Source organism: Garra rufa, chromosome 25, assembly GCF_049309525.1.
Source record: "Garra rufa chromosome 25, GarRuf1.0, whole genome shotgun sequence".
Classification (NCBI taxonomy): domain Eukaryota; kingdom Metazoa; phylum Chordata; class Actinopteri; order Cypriniformes; family Cyprinidae; genus Garra; species Garra rufa.
The window spans coordinates 10,027,298-10,046,230 of record NC_133385.1 but is presented as its reverse complement, the minus strand read 5'-3'; the positions used below and the strand labels follow the sequence as shown (position 1 = coordinate 10,046,230).

The 18,933-nt window shown below is 36.3% G+C and overlaps 1 protein-coding gene across 1 annotated transcript in view; it reads left to right on the top strand.

Moving 5' to 3' along the window:
• The first annotated feature begins 1,588 nt into the window (after window positions 1-1,588).
• The window catches only part of cspg4 (chondroitin sulfate proteoglycan 4), a 71,950-nt gene continuing 54,605 nt past the window's right edge, over window positions 1,589-18,933 (top strand). Inside the window, exon 1 of the mRNA XM_073832042.1 lies at window positions 1,589-1,661. Within this exon, the coding sequence (XP_073688143.1) occupies window positions 1,589-1,661 (73 nt within the window). The remainder of the gene's footprint in view (window positions 1,662-18,933) is intronic.

Sequence of the window (18,933 nt, the reverse complement as noted above, 5' to 3'; positions counted from 1 at the left end):
GTGGTGTTCGAAACCATAGTGGACGTTCTCAAGTGCACTCATTCAATCCCACAATGCACCGCAAAAACGAGTGTACAACCGATGTACGAGCAACAGCTAGAGATTACCCATAATGCACGCGCGCCGACTGAATTCCCGCGTCTCGCCAGACGATGGCGCCTGCAGCTGAATCATCCATCTGTTCATTTTACAACGCGCTGGTCCATGGCGTAATACAGCCTACAACACAGGTACCAATTCGTTGTAAATTGATTATTAATTTTTTTAACCAGGGTTTTTACGTAAATTCCTTGACATAGTTCAAGATAAATCCTTTAATCTTACTACTTGAACTGTCCTTTTTAAATGATTGTTAAACAGCAAGCAATACTATGCAAAAGCGGCAGTCCTTCCAGTGCACTTAGTGTCCGAATTCACTCACTCGTTTTCATTCACTCCTTTAAGTGAACTGTACGAGTGGACTAATGTAGGGAATAGTGAATGAGGGTATAGGGGGCGATTTCGGATACAGCCCAGGTCTTGGAGTCTCTACTAATGAGCTGATGATCTAAATCAGGTGAGTTTGATTAAGGAGACATGGAAAACATGTAGCGTTGAGGGACCTCCAGGAACGTGGTTGGGAACCACTTATCTAGGTGATTACTTTACACATTTTTTTCATCCAATCTTCATCCAGACATTAAGGTCTATCTGCTTTTAGAATGAACACTGAATCATTTTACAGAACAGAGAAATTGGGGGTAGAGAAGTGTAGGAAAGAAGAAAAAGAGGTGTAGTTTTGAATTGGCTGAAAGGTTTTTTGAAGATTAAAAATTAAGGTCCATCAGTTCAGCATATTGTTTTCTGTGATCTGTAAAGTATTAGTAGATGGTTCTCTAACAAGAAATAGTCACAAAAGAAAAGTTTCTAAAAACAGAAGTTGCTACTGATGCCTGAATGTTGTGGCTGTTTGTAGTGTGTTGCTATGCGGGTTACCAGGGTGTTTTGGTTGGTTCCTCACTACTCCAAGATAAAATTAGTGTTTCCAAAATGGGGTTTTGCAGTGATGCCATAGACAAACCATTTTGAATGAAAAGATGATAAAATAATAATTTTTCTGAATGTGAAGAACATTTTTGCACTATAAAGAACCTTTTGTGTGATGAATTGAAGGTTCCAAGTATGTTAAAGCTCATAGATCATCATAGATGCCAAGAGAATGTATGATATTATGGTTTCTAAAACAACATCTGTGATTACTTCACACATTGTTTTTCATCCAATCTTCAGATCCTTAAAAGTTTAGAGGAACATTGAGGTCTGCTTTTTGAATGAATGCTGAATCATTTAACAGAGCAGAGAGGATGGAAATTGGGGGTGGAGAAGTGTAGGAAAGAAGAAAAAGAGGTGTAGTTTTTCCAGAGGGGCGTTGCAGGGCTGGGCAGGGGTGTGTTTGTGCGTAAGGGGCCGGTTTTCTCTTTCTATTTGGGGGGGTTCAGGGTATCATTTTCATCTGTGTCCGTCCCGCCCCCTCTATGAGTACACCCCGCACACGTTCCAGGTCCCAAAGTGGCCACAGAGACTCTGAGACTCGGACTAAAGTGGCAAGATGAGCGCCCTGTGTCCGCTCCTGTCTGCACTCTTTCTGGCACTGCTATACCTGCTCCAGACCGCCAATGGAGGTAAGACCAATCTCTGTGTATTATGTTTAATAAGCCAGTGTTGCATTATATGTGTTTGAATATTTGAGCAAACGTTTTTAAAAAGTTGCATTATTGTGTATTCTGCAAAAATATGGAGCTCAAGCTCAATGGAGAAGCTTCAAACATCTCAAAATGCATGTTGAAGCAAACCTCCCCTCACAGAAAAACTCATTCATACTTGTGAGGCTTGAGTCTGTTCTGCCGGTGTACAATAAGCCCACAGTTCGGGGCGCCCCCTCCTTTTCGTGCTTCCGTTGAGGGCTCTTTGCGTGCATTGGGCAGTCTGGCAGGAGCTCTCGCAGATCAGAGGTCCTGAAATAAAGAGTCACTTTCAGAGGTGTGGATCAGCTGCCCTACGCACAGATGTTCTTGCTTTTCCGCTCCGAGGTCTTTAGCGGCGCCTGTGAGACCTGCAGTCTAATTAGCGCGTGAGTTAAAGTTGCACTGAAGTGACCGTTGTTTAGCTTCGGATCAAAGCGTTTCTCCATCACCAGCTGCCATAAACTCACATGACAGCAGAGAAAACGGCTACACCGGCAAATGATCTACAGTGTGCGTTTGAGCTGGTAGACTAGCAAGAATGTTTTGGCATCCACGTCCTGTTTTGTTAAAAACCACACGAGGACCATGTGTGGAAATATGAGTAAGAGTGGTTGGAAAATAGTGAAAATCAATGCTGAATTGTAGTTCGGGCGTGGCAAGGTGGGCGTGGCAGGGCGTGGCACAAGCAGATGTTCAGAGTAAAGTTGTGTCGAACTGTCTGGAATAGATCTGGATGATTTTAACCGTGTTAAGCCTGATTTATGATGAATAGTTCCAAAAATAACCAATTTTTGGAAATAGAACCTTTGGATCTTGAAAAAGTTTTCATCATTGACACATCAGGCTTTATATAGTATGATAGAACATGGAACTCATATTTCATGAGGGAAAAAAAAACATATTTTGAGCACTGAGCAAAAATATGCAACTTGGTGCAGATGCTAATATTTATATGGCCAAAAAGATCAATGAAAATCTGATTGCTTGGAATGTAAATCAATGAAATCTTTCTTTTTATTGTAAGGGCCAAGACAGACAAATAAACATTCTTTGATAGATTTTAACATGATTTTCTAATATTTAGGGAACAACGGGGCTAAAGGCGCCCCGGGGTAAAAGGCGCCTTCGATCTTTTTTCCTCCAAACCTCTAGATGGCAGAAAAACGTGCCGTATCACTTTCCAATAGGGCTGTGCAATTAATGGAAATTCGGTTTCGATTTCAATTTCTGCTTCAAACGATCATGAAAATGCAGTAATCGAGATGAAACGATTATTGCGCCCCATTCCGCCCCCTTACCAGTGGTGCGCTTTCGCTCCTCCATAAAAGCCTAATTTCACATGCAAATCAGCTGAATCATGTAACGTGACTTTCAAAAAACGGGTGTTTGATTTATTAATGTTTCTTTGATGTGTTTTTAATAGCGCGTAAGAAAACTTGCCCTGTTCTGTGTATGCGTTCAGATACGGAGCAGAACACGGACATGTAAAGTTATCTTTTAGCTCAAGGTGTGTGCCTAAACGGTCAAATACACGCAAAAATATTTCAAAATGAGGCGAATATTCATGTAAACCCTTGTCAGTTATGTCTTAAATGATCATAAACAATTGAGAATAAAAAATATGTGTGTAACAGTATGTTTTTTTTTTTAAAGCATTGCTTTTTTATTTGTATCTTTTTTTCTGCTCTCTTTAAATGAATCACTAATATAAAGTTTTGGACCCAGTCATAATCGTGTTAAATAATCGTGATTACAATATTGACCAAAATAATCGTGATTATGATTTTTGCCAAAATCGAGCAGCCCTACTTTCCAAACCATCCGCTTTTCAAGATACACATGCAATTTTGGCTGATGCTTGACGCAAAGCGCAAAGTCGATTACGTGCTTACTTAATCTAACATTTGATGTTTAGTAGCAAATGAGAATTGCTAGAAGTCTTGAATATCTCTTGAGACAAAGGTCTTCTTAATGACTTTTATTCAGTTTTGTTTAAGATAATTAAAGCAACAGTTTTTAAATAACGAAAGAATATGTAAAAGTTGGGACTAAAAGGAACAATAGTTAACATGATAATTAATAGAAGGCTGACTTTTCTATTTGTTGACATGACATTGTTAGATGCAGATGGTAAATATCATATATTATGTTGGGTGTCCATCTTAAAGATAATCCCCATTTTTAGAATGAAACCATCATATTTGAAAACATATTAATCATATCTATTAATCATATTTACCCCTATGCTTGGGGTAAAAGGCCCGCCTTTGCCAACTCATACATTTATACAATTTTTAAACAAAATAAACAACTTATATGATTTGTTTTTACACAAAATCTGCTGCATAAACGTTCAATATAAACGTATATATTTTCCTGCAATCATACACTTTGGGCACAGTAAAAAGCTAATTTTTTTCTTAGGGTGTGACTTTAGCCCCGTTGTACCCTATACATTTTTTTTTTTTTTTTTTTTGGGAAAATGACAGATCGTTTCGCTAGATGAGACCCTCATATCTTGCTGGTATCATGTAGAGCCCTCTGAAGCTGCATTGAATCTGCAATTTGGACCTTTAACCCACTGATTCCCATTGAAGTCCACTATATGGAGAAAAATCCTGGAATGTTTTCTTCAAAAACCTTAAATTCTTTTCAACTGAAGAAAGAAAGACATGAACATATTGGATAACATAGGAGAGAGTCTGTAGTTCTATAGCACTTTCAACATTGTTTGCTTCAGTAATCGACCAATGGCTTGAGTTCAGGGCGGGGCTTCCTGTTTGATTGATAGATGGTAGAAGTGTTTGGGAAACCTATTTGGAAACAATATTTTTACAGTCAAGCTACTAAAATAGAAAAAAATGGATTATACCTTTAAAATCGCAATAAAAGTAAAATTGTGATGTACATTGAGAGAAATCAATTAGCCTATAAATAAATTTAGGGAAGGGTTCTATCCATTGATTGTTAACTGGATGGAGGCGGCTCTGAATGTGAGCTTGCAGTGGATTGTGATAAAAGAGCGGGTTTATGTGATAATTTGAAAAGTCTGGCATGCATCACTATTGTTTTATCGTAAGATCCAGTTTGCCCAAAAATTACAAGGTTGATGCAAATGTTACAAAAAGAGAAATATACACATGAATGAATTGTTCATAGTGAGATCAATAACACACATTTAGAAAATTACATTTCATGGACACTTGAATTATCAGGCTTGGGAGACTGAATCATAGTGAATCAGATATCATTGACTCAGTAAGCAGTGTACCAGTTACATCAGTGGACTATGAAACCTCCGAGATGATGTCTGTTGCCAAGGCAACATGCTACACAAACAGGCCTGTGAGCTGGTAAGCATTTTAGGCTATACAAGGAGTGTGTGGATACGTGTTGTGTTTGCAGCAGTGCATATGTTTGAGTCTGGGTAGTTGGCAGGGTAATAAATGTTTGTACAGCTCTGCACATTAGATTAATAAACATAATATTTGCATTTGTAAATTGATGAGATTAGTTTGGCGGGTCTCAGAGAGAGCCGCTGTTTCCAGCGCGACAAGGGGCGTCTCAGAAACAGAAGGCAAACATTTATCTTTGCTGATCTCTCAGCGGTCTGCTGTTTGTGATCAGATAATGGGACGAATGTTTCAAGATTATAAGTGGACCTTGTATAGAATTAATGTGCCACACAGAAAGAAAGTCATAAATCTGTCCATCCATTTTAGGCTACTAATTTTAGATTTAAGATTTTAGATTTAACTTCAGTTTCAGACTAATTCACACTAGTAACTTATTAAATTGAACTATAGGAACTGGATTTAACTGGCTGCAAAGTATGTGTTTGAATCACTAAAAATAATTGCTTCATAAGAGTCATGTGTTCATGAATTGGACTACACTGGTCGTGCAGTATGTTTGATTCACTAAATGAATCAGTTCAGAAGAGTCATTTGTTCACAAGCTGAACTACACTGGTTGCATGCTATGAGGTTGATTTATTAAAAAGAGCCGGTTCTTAAGAGTCATTTGTTCGTAAGTTGGACTACACTGGTCATGAACAATGGGTTTTGATTCACTAAAAATAACTGTCTCATAAGAGTAATTTGTTAACAAACTGGTTGCACAATGTCAGGTTGATTCATTAAAAATAAATAGTTCATAAGAGTCATTTGTTCATGAATTGGACTACACTGGCCATGAAGTATGTGTTTGGTTCACTAAGAAGAACTGTTTCATAAGAGTCATGTGTTCGCAATTCAGACTACAGTGGCCATGTGTTTGATTCACAAAATGAACCGATTCAAAAGAATCATTTGTTCACAAAAAGAACCACACTGGTTGTGCAGTATGTGTTTGATTCACTAAAAATAACTGTTTCATAACAGTCATGTGTTTGTAAATTGGACTATGTTTGATTCACTAAAAAGAACTGTTTCATAAGAGTCATGTGTTCGTAAATTAGACCACAGTGGTCATGCAGCATGTGTTTTGATTCACTAAATGAACCAGTTCATAAGAGTCATTTGTTCACAAACTGCAGCACACTGGTTGTGACAGTTTGAGGTTAATTCATTAAGAAGAACTGGTTCATAAGAGTCAGTTGTTCATAAATTGGACTACACTGGCCGTGCACCAGTTCATGAGAGTCATTTGTTCACAAACTGGACCACACTACAGTAGTTGTGCAGTGTGAGTTTAATTCATTAAAAAGAACTGGTTCATAAGAGTCACTTGTTTGAAAATTGGACTACACTGGTCGTGCAGTATGTTTTTGATTCACTAAAAATAATTGTTTTATAAGAGTCATGTGTTCTTAAATGGACCACAGTGGTCATGTGACATGTGTTTAATTCACTAAATGAATCAGTTCATAAGAGTCATTTGTTCACAAACTGCACCACACTGGTTGTACAGTTTGAGGTTAATTCCTAAAATGAACCAGTTCATGAGTCATTTGTTCACAAACTGGACCACACTAGTTGCACAGTGTGAGGCTGATTCATTAAAAAGAACAGGTTCATAAGAGCCATTTGTTTGTAAATTGGACTACACTGGTCATGCAGTATACTTTTGATTCACTAAATGAACCAGTTTATAAGAGTAATTCGTTCTCAAACTGCACCACACTAGTTGTGCAGTATGAGGTTAATTCATTAAAAAGAGCTGGTTCATAAGAGTCATTTGTACATAAACTGGACTACACTGGTCACACAGTATATGTGTTTGATTCACTAAAATGATCCGGTTCATGCGAGAGTCATCCATTTGTAACTTGGTCTACACTGGCCATACAGTTTGTGTTTGATTCTCTATAAAGTAGTAGTTAATGAAAATCATTTGTTAGAGTGAGGTTGATTTAATAAAAAGAACTGGTGCACAAGAATCATTTGTTTGTAAATTGGACTGCACTGGTCATGCAGTATGTGTTTGATTCACTAAAAAGTACTGGTTCATAAGAGTCATTTGTTTGTGAATCAAACTACACTGGTCACGTTGCGTGTTGTTTTTGTGTGCAGCCTGCGAGTCCAACTGATTTGAAAGACATTTCTTAGCATTATATCATACTTTCATAACTCAAATAAAATAGGATTTATTGTGCTCTTGTGTTGAAGCTTTGCATCAACTAGATCACAAATAATAAATATTTTTACCCAGCCCTACCCTTTTCTGCCTTGGTGAATGGTTCTTCGGCCAGAATAAGCTAGACTTTATGCTGATAGTCAAACATCTAGCTATTTGAGACTAACTCTTCTCCGGTAGTTGAGGTAGGGTCTACATCGTTTCCGTTTGCAGTCCCCATGGAAACCTGCCGCCCACACAGGAATCAATGCAGAAAGTTTGAAACCCTGATGCTTGAGACTTTCCCTCCTCACTGTCCTCCTCAATAAATGATCTGTCAGCATGAAACACAGTGCACGCACACACACAACCCCGACAACACTAGACCGTAGGGAAGAGATAAACTCCATACTCCATATTCCTGTCATTTCATATTCATCCAACGGAATCTCATGTGGCACCACGGAGACAGAGAAGGTTTGTGGGTTTATATACGACGTGGTCCGGGCAGTCGTCCCCGTGGTGGCTCTTGGCCAAATCACTGTCACAATAGATAAGGTTAAATTTATCTTCGAGATCCTCACTCTGCTATTACTTCATAAACAGACCTGAACATACACACATCCTAGCGGCATGTCACATATCTTTTTTTGTATCTCAGAAATTGAGACTTAACCCTGAACTTCACAGATGTTCGAAACAGTAGGATTTAGATTTTGAAAATGATTCAATTCTGTTCTAATTGAGCTGCTTATGATGTAACATCTGGAAGGGTTCGCATTACTTTAACGAATGAGAGCCTCACGGGTTAACAGTGAAAGTTTAAAACTTGTTGAGTGATTAAATTAAGTTGGCCTGGTGGAGTCCCTGAGGGGAAGTCATCTTCATGAGACAGCACAAATAACACCACAACATCACACAGTTTCCTCAGAGACAAAGCTTTCCAGTCTGCTGATCAGGAAACTAGGCCAGCAGCCACTATCTGGCTTGACAAGATCATTTACAGTGTGGTATTGCTCGCACTAGAGAGGGGCAAAACTGTCCAACTGCTGAGACTGAAGTCCATTTTTGGATGAAAAGACATCTGTAGTTCACAAAACTACAGATATTTTACAGTGGTGATCTACACAAGACAGCATTTATGGCATATGGTGTAAGATATAAATAAATTCCTGTTTCTCAATCTTACAAATCCCATGAAGGCACTAAAAATAAAGGTTCTAAAAATGATTGCAACAGGAGAACTGTGCTTCTTTAGAAGCTTCTTTAGTTATATTATGATGTATACTATAGTACTGAATGTTTACCATGCTATTTACATTTTACTTTAGGTGTGTACCATGGAAAATCCAACTAGTAACAAGTAACTAGTATTTAAAAAATACAACAGTATTGGATTTACTATGGAACCGAAATGTAAATAGTGTGGTAATTAGCTTTTTAATCTTCAAAGAGAGCAACTTCCTGAAAACTAGCATCTGTGTGAACGGAATTTTCTTTGTGAACTTTGTAGTTTGTAAACAGTCTCAACTGCGAGTGATCTTCCAGTCTTCCTTTGCTACAGCACTCTCTGGTTTGGCTAGAGTTTGTGAACGAAGAGGCAAAAGAACTAACTTTCCACTGGGATCCTCACGTAGCCGTTAGCATGCCTGCGTGTCAGCTCTGACTTCTGTCCTGCATTAAACCTCCATCCAGCCAGAGGCGTTCTGGGTAATTTGCAAACATCTCTTTAGTAAGGCGCTCTCTGGAGACAGAGTGGAGCGCTGGGATGGGCCTTTCTGCAGCGGAGGGGATAAATATAACCCACTCTCAAACGGGGCATGTGCTGCCTCAGAGGCTGCTGTTAGCAGACTGGGTGGGGTAACAGGTTGTTACTGTGAGTCACAGGGACACAGTTATTCCGTCATCGCAGGATTCTGGGAGCTTAAAATAAATTGTAGGAAATGAATTATATGAGCAGAGTGGTGGGGAGGGTGAAAGCTGTCAGTCACAGACCTCTGGAGCCCAACTTCATCTTTAACGTAGCAACATAGTCTTCGTACTTCTTAATGACTTTTTAACTAGTCTTCTTGAATTGCTTTTCAGTTAAACCTCCAAAATTCTTTAAAAAAGATCAATTTACTTGATATGCAACACTGAATAAGATATTAGGATTCATTTTCAGAAAATATAAATGAAAACACCGCTTAATATCTAATGCAGTATTGCGTCTCAAGTAAATTCATTTATTTAATGATTTTTACATAATTTAACTGGAAAACAAAACAAAAAGTACTAAAACCCTATAACAAAACGTTCTATAATACATGAACTCTATACAGCAGCATGGTCTATATAATGTGACTCTATAACGTAACTCTATACGGCGGTGCTCTATAATGTAACTCTATACAGCAGCATGGTCTATAACCCGACTCTATACCACAACGCTCTATAATGTAACTCTATATAGCAGCATGGTCTATAACACAACTCTATATCACAACAGGGTGTGTATAGTAACTCTATATAGCAGCATGGTCTATAACACAACTCTATATCACATCAGGGTGTGTATAGTAACTCTATATAGCAGCATGCTCTATAATGCAACTCCATACCGCAACATGGTCTATAGCACAACTCTATGGTGCAACATGCTCTGTAACGTAACTTTACACAACTCTACAGCACAACAGTGTCTATAGAGAAACTCTATACGACAATATGCTCTATAACGCAACTCTATGGTGCAACATGCTCTGTAACGTAACTTTATACAGTGAAGCTCTATAATGGACCACAAATCCAGTCTTAAGTTGCACAAAAATACATTGTATGGGTCAAAATTATTGGTTTTTCTTTAATGCTAAAAATCATTAGGATATTAAGTAAAGATATTTTGTACATTTCCAACCGTAAATATGGCAAAATTTAATTTTTGATTAGTAATATGCATTGCTAAGAATTTCATTTGGACAACTTTAAAGCCAATTTTCTCAATATTTCGATTTTTTTTTGCACCCTAAGATTTCAGATTTTCAAATAGTGGTATCTCAGCCAAGTATTGCTCTATCCTATGAAACCAAACATCAATTGAAAGCTTATTTGTTCAGCTTTCCAATGATGTATAAATCTCAATTTCAATAAATTGACCCTTATGGCTGATTTTGTGGTTCAGGGTCACATATAGCAACACACTCTATAATACAACTTTATTGTGCAATTAACACAACTCTATAGAGCAACATGGTCTATAAAGCAACTCTATACTGCAACATGCTCTATAATGCAACTCCATACCACAACATGCGCTACTGCGAAACTCTACCCTATGATGGCTCTATAATGCAATTTTATTGTGCAACACGCTTTATAACATTATACCATGATGCTCTATATCTATAAACAGTGTGTATAAGGCAACTCTATATAGCAACAAGCTCTATAATGCAACTCTATGGCACAACATGCTCTATAACAAATTTATACTATGACCCTCTATAACGCAACTCTATAGTGCAACAGTGTCTACAGAGAAACTCTATATCACAGCATGCTCTATAATGCAACTTTATTGCACAACACGCTCTATAAAATAACTTTATACCGTAACGCTCTATACCACAACTCTAAAGTGCAACAGCATGTGTAAAGCAACTCTATATAACAACAATAATGCAACTATATGGTGAAATTTCTCTCTAATGTGACTTTACCTTTATACAGCATCATGGTCTATAAAGCCACTCTGCTGTGCTCTATAATGCAACTTTATTGTGCAATTCTCTCTAACGTGACTTAATACCTCAGTGCTCTAGAAAGTAACTCTATGCAGCAGCATGGTCATTATAGAGCAACTCTATAGTGCAACACTCTCTATAACGCAACTCTATAGGCACAATATGTACAACTGTGGCACAACATATGGCCTATAAAGTAACTACACCATGGTGCTCTATAATGCAACTCCTAAAATTGCAAAGACGATCCTAAAGGGTCTATAGAGCAAGTCTATAATGCAACACACTAAATATGACACTCTATAATGTAACTTTATAATGTATACCACAACACACTCTACAGTATAACAAAACTGTACAGTGCAAAGTTATATAACATACAGTGCAAAGCTATAACATAACTCTATAGTGCAACATAGTCTATAAAACACCATTTTATGCAACACAACTGATAACACAACTTGGAAAAACAGCTACTGCTGCCACTGTGTATTGAGTATGTGTAGAGTGTGTGGACTGTGTGCATTGTTTGAAGTGTGTGTGGGTGGGGGGTAATAAGTTCTCTAATACTTCACCAGCCTCTTGGGGAAACATTAGCAGGGCAATTAGCCATTAGCAACTCAGTGGACGTAAATGAACCTCCTGTTTGGGGGTCTCTAACGATGTGAATTTATTAACCAAATGCTCCAGTCCTCTCACAGACACAAACCGGGTGTTCTCTGGGTGTTTGCATGCTAAGAATCCATATGGATCATTTTAATTGCCGTCAATGGCAAATTAAATCCAGGCCATTAAATGCTGCATGTTCAGTCTCTGAATTCTGCAGAATTCTGACCCCGTCCTCAACATAAACACTGGAATGCTTTGGAATCTCAACGATTCCCCACAGGGCATGTTATCTATTATATATTAGGGTTTTTTTGCAATAATGAAAAGCAGAATGTTATGTCATTGCTCATTAAAACTGGATCCTCAGAGCTGAATGCAAAATAAATGTTTGACCTGTTCTCTATTACAATCCACCCAGCCACGTTAAAGTCCAGTAAAAGGTCTCCAAAAGTGAGACAGACCACTGGAGATGAATCAAACAGCTACTCTACAGTCCGTTTGCATAACACACAGTAAACAGCCATGAGTTTAAATCGATAAACTCTCGTAATGAAGTCAGAGGAGCTCTGAATGTTGGTCAGGTCTGGAAGCTTCTGGGGAAGGTCAGGGAATCGAAGGGCGCATCTGCTGGGAGAATTCCAAGCAGCTCCTTCAAAACACTTCATCTGCAAGCGAAAGAGACGAGCTGCGTTCTTCAAAAACAATGAAAAGATCTAATTATCATTCCATATTTTCATCCCGCATGCACGCCAATGAGCAGGGCCTGAAGTGGCCTTTGGGAAGAGCTGCATTTTGATGGTGAATTTGACTTCTGTTCTTCTCTACATTCCACTAATACAATGCTCACTCTCTTGTAAGCCACTTTGGTACGAAAGTGTGAATATCGTAAATAGTTTTCCATGTGTCGTCTCAGTAGAACAAGTAACGTTGGAGGAATGCAGCTTCAGGACATTGCACAGAACAAACACAAGTTTCCGAACAGCGCCAGTTCAACTTGGCAGTCTGTCTGGCAATATGAAATGCTTTCAAAGTTGTGGAAAAAGTGAGATTGATAGACGAAAACAACTGCATGAATCCTATTATAAAAAGTCAAGGACAAAGCTGAACTTTACTCCGTTTAACGGATGTGAAATTGAGCGATGTCGGAATGGCTGATTCAGGCATTACCGAACATCTGTGACTGAGTTAATGGCTCAGAATTCCTGACTATATCTGGATTTTACAGTCTCAGATTTACAGGAAATATCTGAAAACCTTTCACAAACATCTGGTGGAAATTTATGACACATGCTTGAAGACGGTGTATACACACTTTATTGGCACGTGACTGTGGTTGTGTCTTCTGTTTTAGGCTTCTAGATGGGTTTTACTCTACCAAAACATTTAAGCTTACAGTTACATCAATATAATGTCCATTTATTAGAACATTTAAGTTGATTTTCATAGAGTTAGAGTTCATTACATGAAATCAAAACTAAGCCTATTTTCTTTTTTTATCCATGTGTCTGAACTTATTTTGAATGATTTATTGCATGTCTTCATGCTCTTTTATCTTAATTTTACTTGTCATATCTAGACTGTTTTTCAAGATCAAATTAGTACCTAATAGATAAAATCCAATCCTGTTGATATTTAAAAGAATAAAATAGGTTATAAACTCAATACCTCAACGCTCAATGATGTAACTTTACATATCAGCATGGTGTTTAACACAACTCTATATCACAACAGGGTGTATACAGTAACTATATACAGCAACATGCTCTATATTGCAATACACTCTATAGCATAACTCCACATCATGATGCTCTATAACACAACTCTACAGCACAACAGTGTCTATAAAGAAACTCTATATCGCAACATGCTCTATAATGCAACTCTATGGCACAACTTGCTCTGTAACGTAACTTTATACAGTGATGCTCTATAACAAAAAATTAAAGCAACTCTATATAGCAAAACACTCAATACGTACAATACAACTATATGGCTCAATTTATACCCCAGTGCTCTATAACGTAACTCTATAGAGCAGGAGTACGCTCTGTAATGCAACTCTGTGGTGCAACATGCTCTGTAACAACTTTATACCATGACGCTCTGTAACGCAACTCTATAGTGCAACAAGGTTTATAAAGCAAATATGCAGAAGTACACTCTATAATGCAACTCTATGACACAACACACTCTAAAAAGTAACTCTGGTGCTCTATAATGCAGCTCTACAATGTTAAAGGGTCTATAAAGCAACTCTATACCACAACCCTCTATAATGCAACAATATAGTGCAAATCCGTACTAAAACACACTCTATAAAGTAACTACACCATTGTGCTCAATAATGTAACTCTATAACACTAAAGCATATATAAAGCAACTTTATAGAGCAAGTCTATACTGCAAAACACTATAATGCAACTCTAGATGACGCTCTATAATGCAACTCTATGGCACAACACACTCTATAAAGTAACTACACCATGGCACTTTATAATGCAACTCTATAACACTAAAGCATCTATAAAGCCACTTTATAGAGCAAATCTATACTCCAAAACACTCTATAATCCAACTCTATATATGACGCTCTATAATTCAACTCCATACCACAACACATTCTACAGTACAGAACAACCTTTTTTACAAAAAGTAACTATATCATGTTGCTCTAAAATGCAACTCTACAACACTAAAGGGTCTATAAACTACTTTAAAGAGCAAGTCTATACTGCAACACACTCTATAATCCAACTCTATATATGATGCTCTATAATTCAACTCTATGGCACAACACTCTATAAAGTAACTACACCGTGTTGCTCTAAAATGCAACTCTACAACACTAAAGCATCTATAAAGCAACTTTATAGAGCAAGTCTATACTGCAAAACACTATAATGCAACTCTATAGAGTATGTTGTGCCATAGAGTTGCATTATAGAGCGTCATCTAAAGTAACTACACCATGGCACTTTATAATGCAACTCTATACCACTAAAGCATCTATAAAGCAACTTTATAGAGCAAGTCTATACTGCAAAACACTATAATGCAACTCTATAGAGTATGTTGTGCCATAGAGTTGCATTATAGAGCGTCATCTAAAGTAACTACACCATGGCACTTTATAATGCAACTCTATACCACTAAACCATCTATAAAGCAACTTTATAGAGCAAGTCTATTCTGCAACACTCTCTTTAATCCAACTCTATATATGACGCTCTATAATGCAACTCTATGGCACAAAACACAATAATGTAAATGCATCATGGTCCTCTATAATGCAACTCTACAACACTAAAAGGTCTATAAAGCAACTTTATGTCTATACTGGATAACACTATAATGCAACTCTATATATGACGCTCTATAATGCAACTCTATGGCACAACACTCTCTATAAAGTAACTACATCATTGTGCTCTATAATGCAACTCTACAACACTAAAGCATATATAAAACAACTTGATAGGGCAAGTCTATACTGCAATACTCTATAATCCAACTCTATATATGACGCTCTATAATTCAACTCCATACCATATTCTACAGTATAATACAATCTTTTTTACAACCTATTTTACTTTCTCAATGTGACATATTTATGACGAAAAAGTCATTATCATGTTAAACTGTAATTATTTTCATTGTGGAAATCTGTACATTTTCAGACTTTATATGAGTTTTTTGGCAGTTTGGCATGTAGATTTCCTGGTCAAATTTAATTTCTTTGACATGATTTTTCAGTGCGCATTGAGCTACAAATGTCATGTTGTTTGTGCTTTGAATCTTCCAGTGAACCCTACGTACAATTTGTTCGCAAAGCGTGTTTTATTAGATGTATTAAAGTGTAACGGACAGACCCGATGCGTCAGTCTGGAAGGAAAGGAAGCATTTTTTTTTAACTAAAGGTCTTGTGAAGGGTTTTGTAGAGCTGTTCTGTTGTCATTGGCAGAGCGAGGTAAGACGGACAACGCCCTCGACCAACAGCCAAACCATTTGGCACAAAGTTCAGGGAGCTTCTGGAAGAAGCCGTTATTCAAACAGCTTGTGAAACACTTCTCCTTTTTTGGAAGCTTTTTATTCAAAAACTGTATTTTTTCCTCCCCCTTTAGTTTTCCATGATGCAGTGCGACACCAAGTCAGTGGGGTTTCAGCACAAAGACCCTTTCTTAAAACAGAAAAATCACTTTTGTTAAGACTATTTACTTTATTTGCTCAGTTTTCCTTTTCCACCCGGCCCCCATCCGCCCTCTCCCCTCCTGTCGGCCCCTCCTGTCTGAGTTGGATTCGTCGGGTGCCTCATAAACGGTAAAAAAAGCAATTCTCCCTCTTATGAGCGCAAAACCACTTCAAGGATTGCCACAGCAGTACTCAAGGCAGTGGTGATCCTGTCTGTGTGGCGGCAGGGAGAAAATCCAATCCCTTCCCGTCTACCTCTCCGCTAGCAAAACCATAATGACTCAGTTGAGTTAATCAGCGGAAATGAGCAACGCTGACAAGGTGTTACGGACCCGCTGTGATTCATAGACAAACATACGGCACATGTGCAACTAGGTGAGGGACTCTAAGTAATTGCTGCACTGAAAGAGCATGTTTGTGTGAGATTACAAGCTTAGTGTTAGCGCTCTATAAACATTGAGCTCTTTAGGCACAAAGGGGGGAAAAAGAAAATCTACACACACACTACTATTACTAATAGTATTTTATTATATCTTAATTATTTCTTTTTCTCAACAAGGACGTTCTCAAAGGAGGTTTTTGTGAGATTATGTACCTAAAGTTTAAGTACAGTACTGTACATAAACCTATGCTTCACGCTTTACACTCAAACACTTTTAGTGTTTAGCATGGATGAGCGCTTTGGTTATTGACATTTAGAGGACGTCTTGATGTTTGTGTCACTCGGTGGCAGTTTGGTGTGAAGAACGAGGAGTTACTGTGTGTGCGTGTGTGTGGGTTGTGCAGTAGCTGGATGGGATGGGTGGGGTTAAACACCCTTGTCCTGCGGTCACACACACACTCCCCATCTCTGCCTGTCATTAACTCTGATTGATGGCTCTGGAATGGTAGCAGGACGCATCGGCCACACCAACAGCGATTCGATACAGAGCTTAGGAAGGTTTTGTCTAATCCAAACTAAGTGGAACTTGATACGATTTATGGCTTTATAATGTAACAGCAGTATCACTGGCTGTGTGCTTTAGATAGAAGACGGCAACGCCCTGCTCTTAAATGGATCTCTGGAATAATTCATTCTGATTGGTCAATCATGGCATGCTGTGGTCAAATACTTCAAAATCAATAACAAAATCAATATTTTATGTCCATTCATGCATTTACTAGTGTTTCTTTTTAATTATGTTTATATAATTATTGTTTATAATTATGGTTTGATATCACATATCCACTAAAAATGAAGCCCATGTTTATATATGAACTAGTGCTATTTTAATATTATTTATAGACTATATAGTTTTTAGTAATATTATTATTGTTATTTTTCTCTTTTTAGTTTTTATTTTAATTTAACTTAAATTTCTAGTAAATTTGCTTTGTGGTTTCTAGTAAATGTTCTTTTGGTTTGTTATTCATCTAATATTTTATTTTATTTTTTACATTTACTTCTTTAATTTTATTTAATTTTATTAAATTTTATTTCAGCTTCATTTCCACAACAAAATGTTTTTACAAATTTTAATATTAATAAAACAAAATCAATATATATATATTAGATTAATTCATATTTTTAATTAAAATATTACTGAAACAATATTAGAAATAAAAGTATTATTATCATCATTATTGTGAGGTATTATTTAAATATTATAAAATTATTATTATTTATATATTAAAAATAAAACTGTTATTATTATTACTACTACTATAATGAGGTGAGATCTTATTTAGAATAATTAATAATATTAAAATATTACAAATTAAATTATAAATAGTATTATTACTGCTACTATTTTGAGGTAATTGAATAATATCAAAATTAAATATTAGGTTTATTATTAAAGCAACATAATTATTTTAATATTAAAAAAATATTATTTAAATATAGAAAAAAATAATATTATTATTACCACTACTATTATGAAGTTAGACCTTATTTATAATAATAATAATAATATTAAAATATTAAAAATTAAATTATTATTATTATTATTACTACTACTATTATGAAGTGAGACCTTGTTTAGAATAGTTAACAATATTATAGTTAAATAAAGTTTATTTTTAAATCAACATTATTTTATTCTTATAAAAAATATTATTATTTAAATATTAAAAAGAAAATGATTATTATGAATACTACTATTAGGTGAGACCTTATTTAGAATAGTTAATAATATTGACATTAAATATTTAGTTTATTATTCTAATATTACTATTTTAATATTATAAAATAGATATACTTGAGGGTGATACCTTAGACATCTGTTGTTTATTAAAATTATATTAAGAAATAAAATGATTAAAGACAACTGTTAATATTATTAATAATTCTTAATGAGTAACAATAATCATAATAATCATTATTGTTAATTAACTGACCAGCTCTGATGAATGAACCATATGCCAAGATTAGCCAATCATAACCAGGTTCATTTACATAACGGCTTAATTATAAACTAGCAAAAACAACCTATTAATGAATTTTAATATAAGAGAGAGAGTGAAAATTGTCATGAAAAAAAATTAATTATGACTTGTTTTGGGTGCAAGAGTTTGGCTATAATTAAAAAGGATTTGACAGAAAAATGTGTTTGAAATTTGGATTCAATTTTTTTTTTTTTTTTTACTTAATTAGTGCCTTTTGTGATCCTTCCACATGGCTAACTCAAGCACGAGGTTTGAATTAGTGCATAAAAGCATAGTAATATGAAATTGTTTACAGTCATGAAACATTTGAGTATATAAAAAGTCATCAATCAAACTTCCACTATATGAAATTAGATTTATGAGGCATTAAAAGCTCTGCAGTTCTCACTTCTGATTCACAACCCTGTGTTGTTTAACATCTTGAAGGAATCATGAGAAATGTGCAGCAGGTTAGTTTGGTAGGATTCACATGAGTGAAAGATTCGCTCAGCAAGAGAATCAATGAACCTTAGTGAGTATAGACGCCATATTTAATCAGACGTGAATGAAAGGCTGTGAGGAATGTTCTGGAGTGTTTGCAAAAGCAAGTGCCACTATTACTGTTTATTTGAACAGACAATTAACCTTAAGTATTAGATTAGTTTAGTGGTGTTATTACTTTTCTAAGCAATCAGACAGTCAAGTTTCAACTCAAGATGACAAATGAG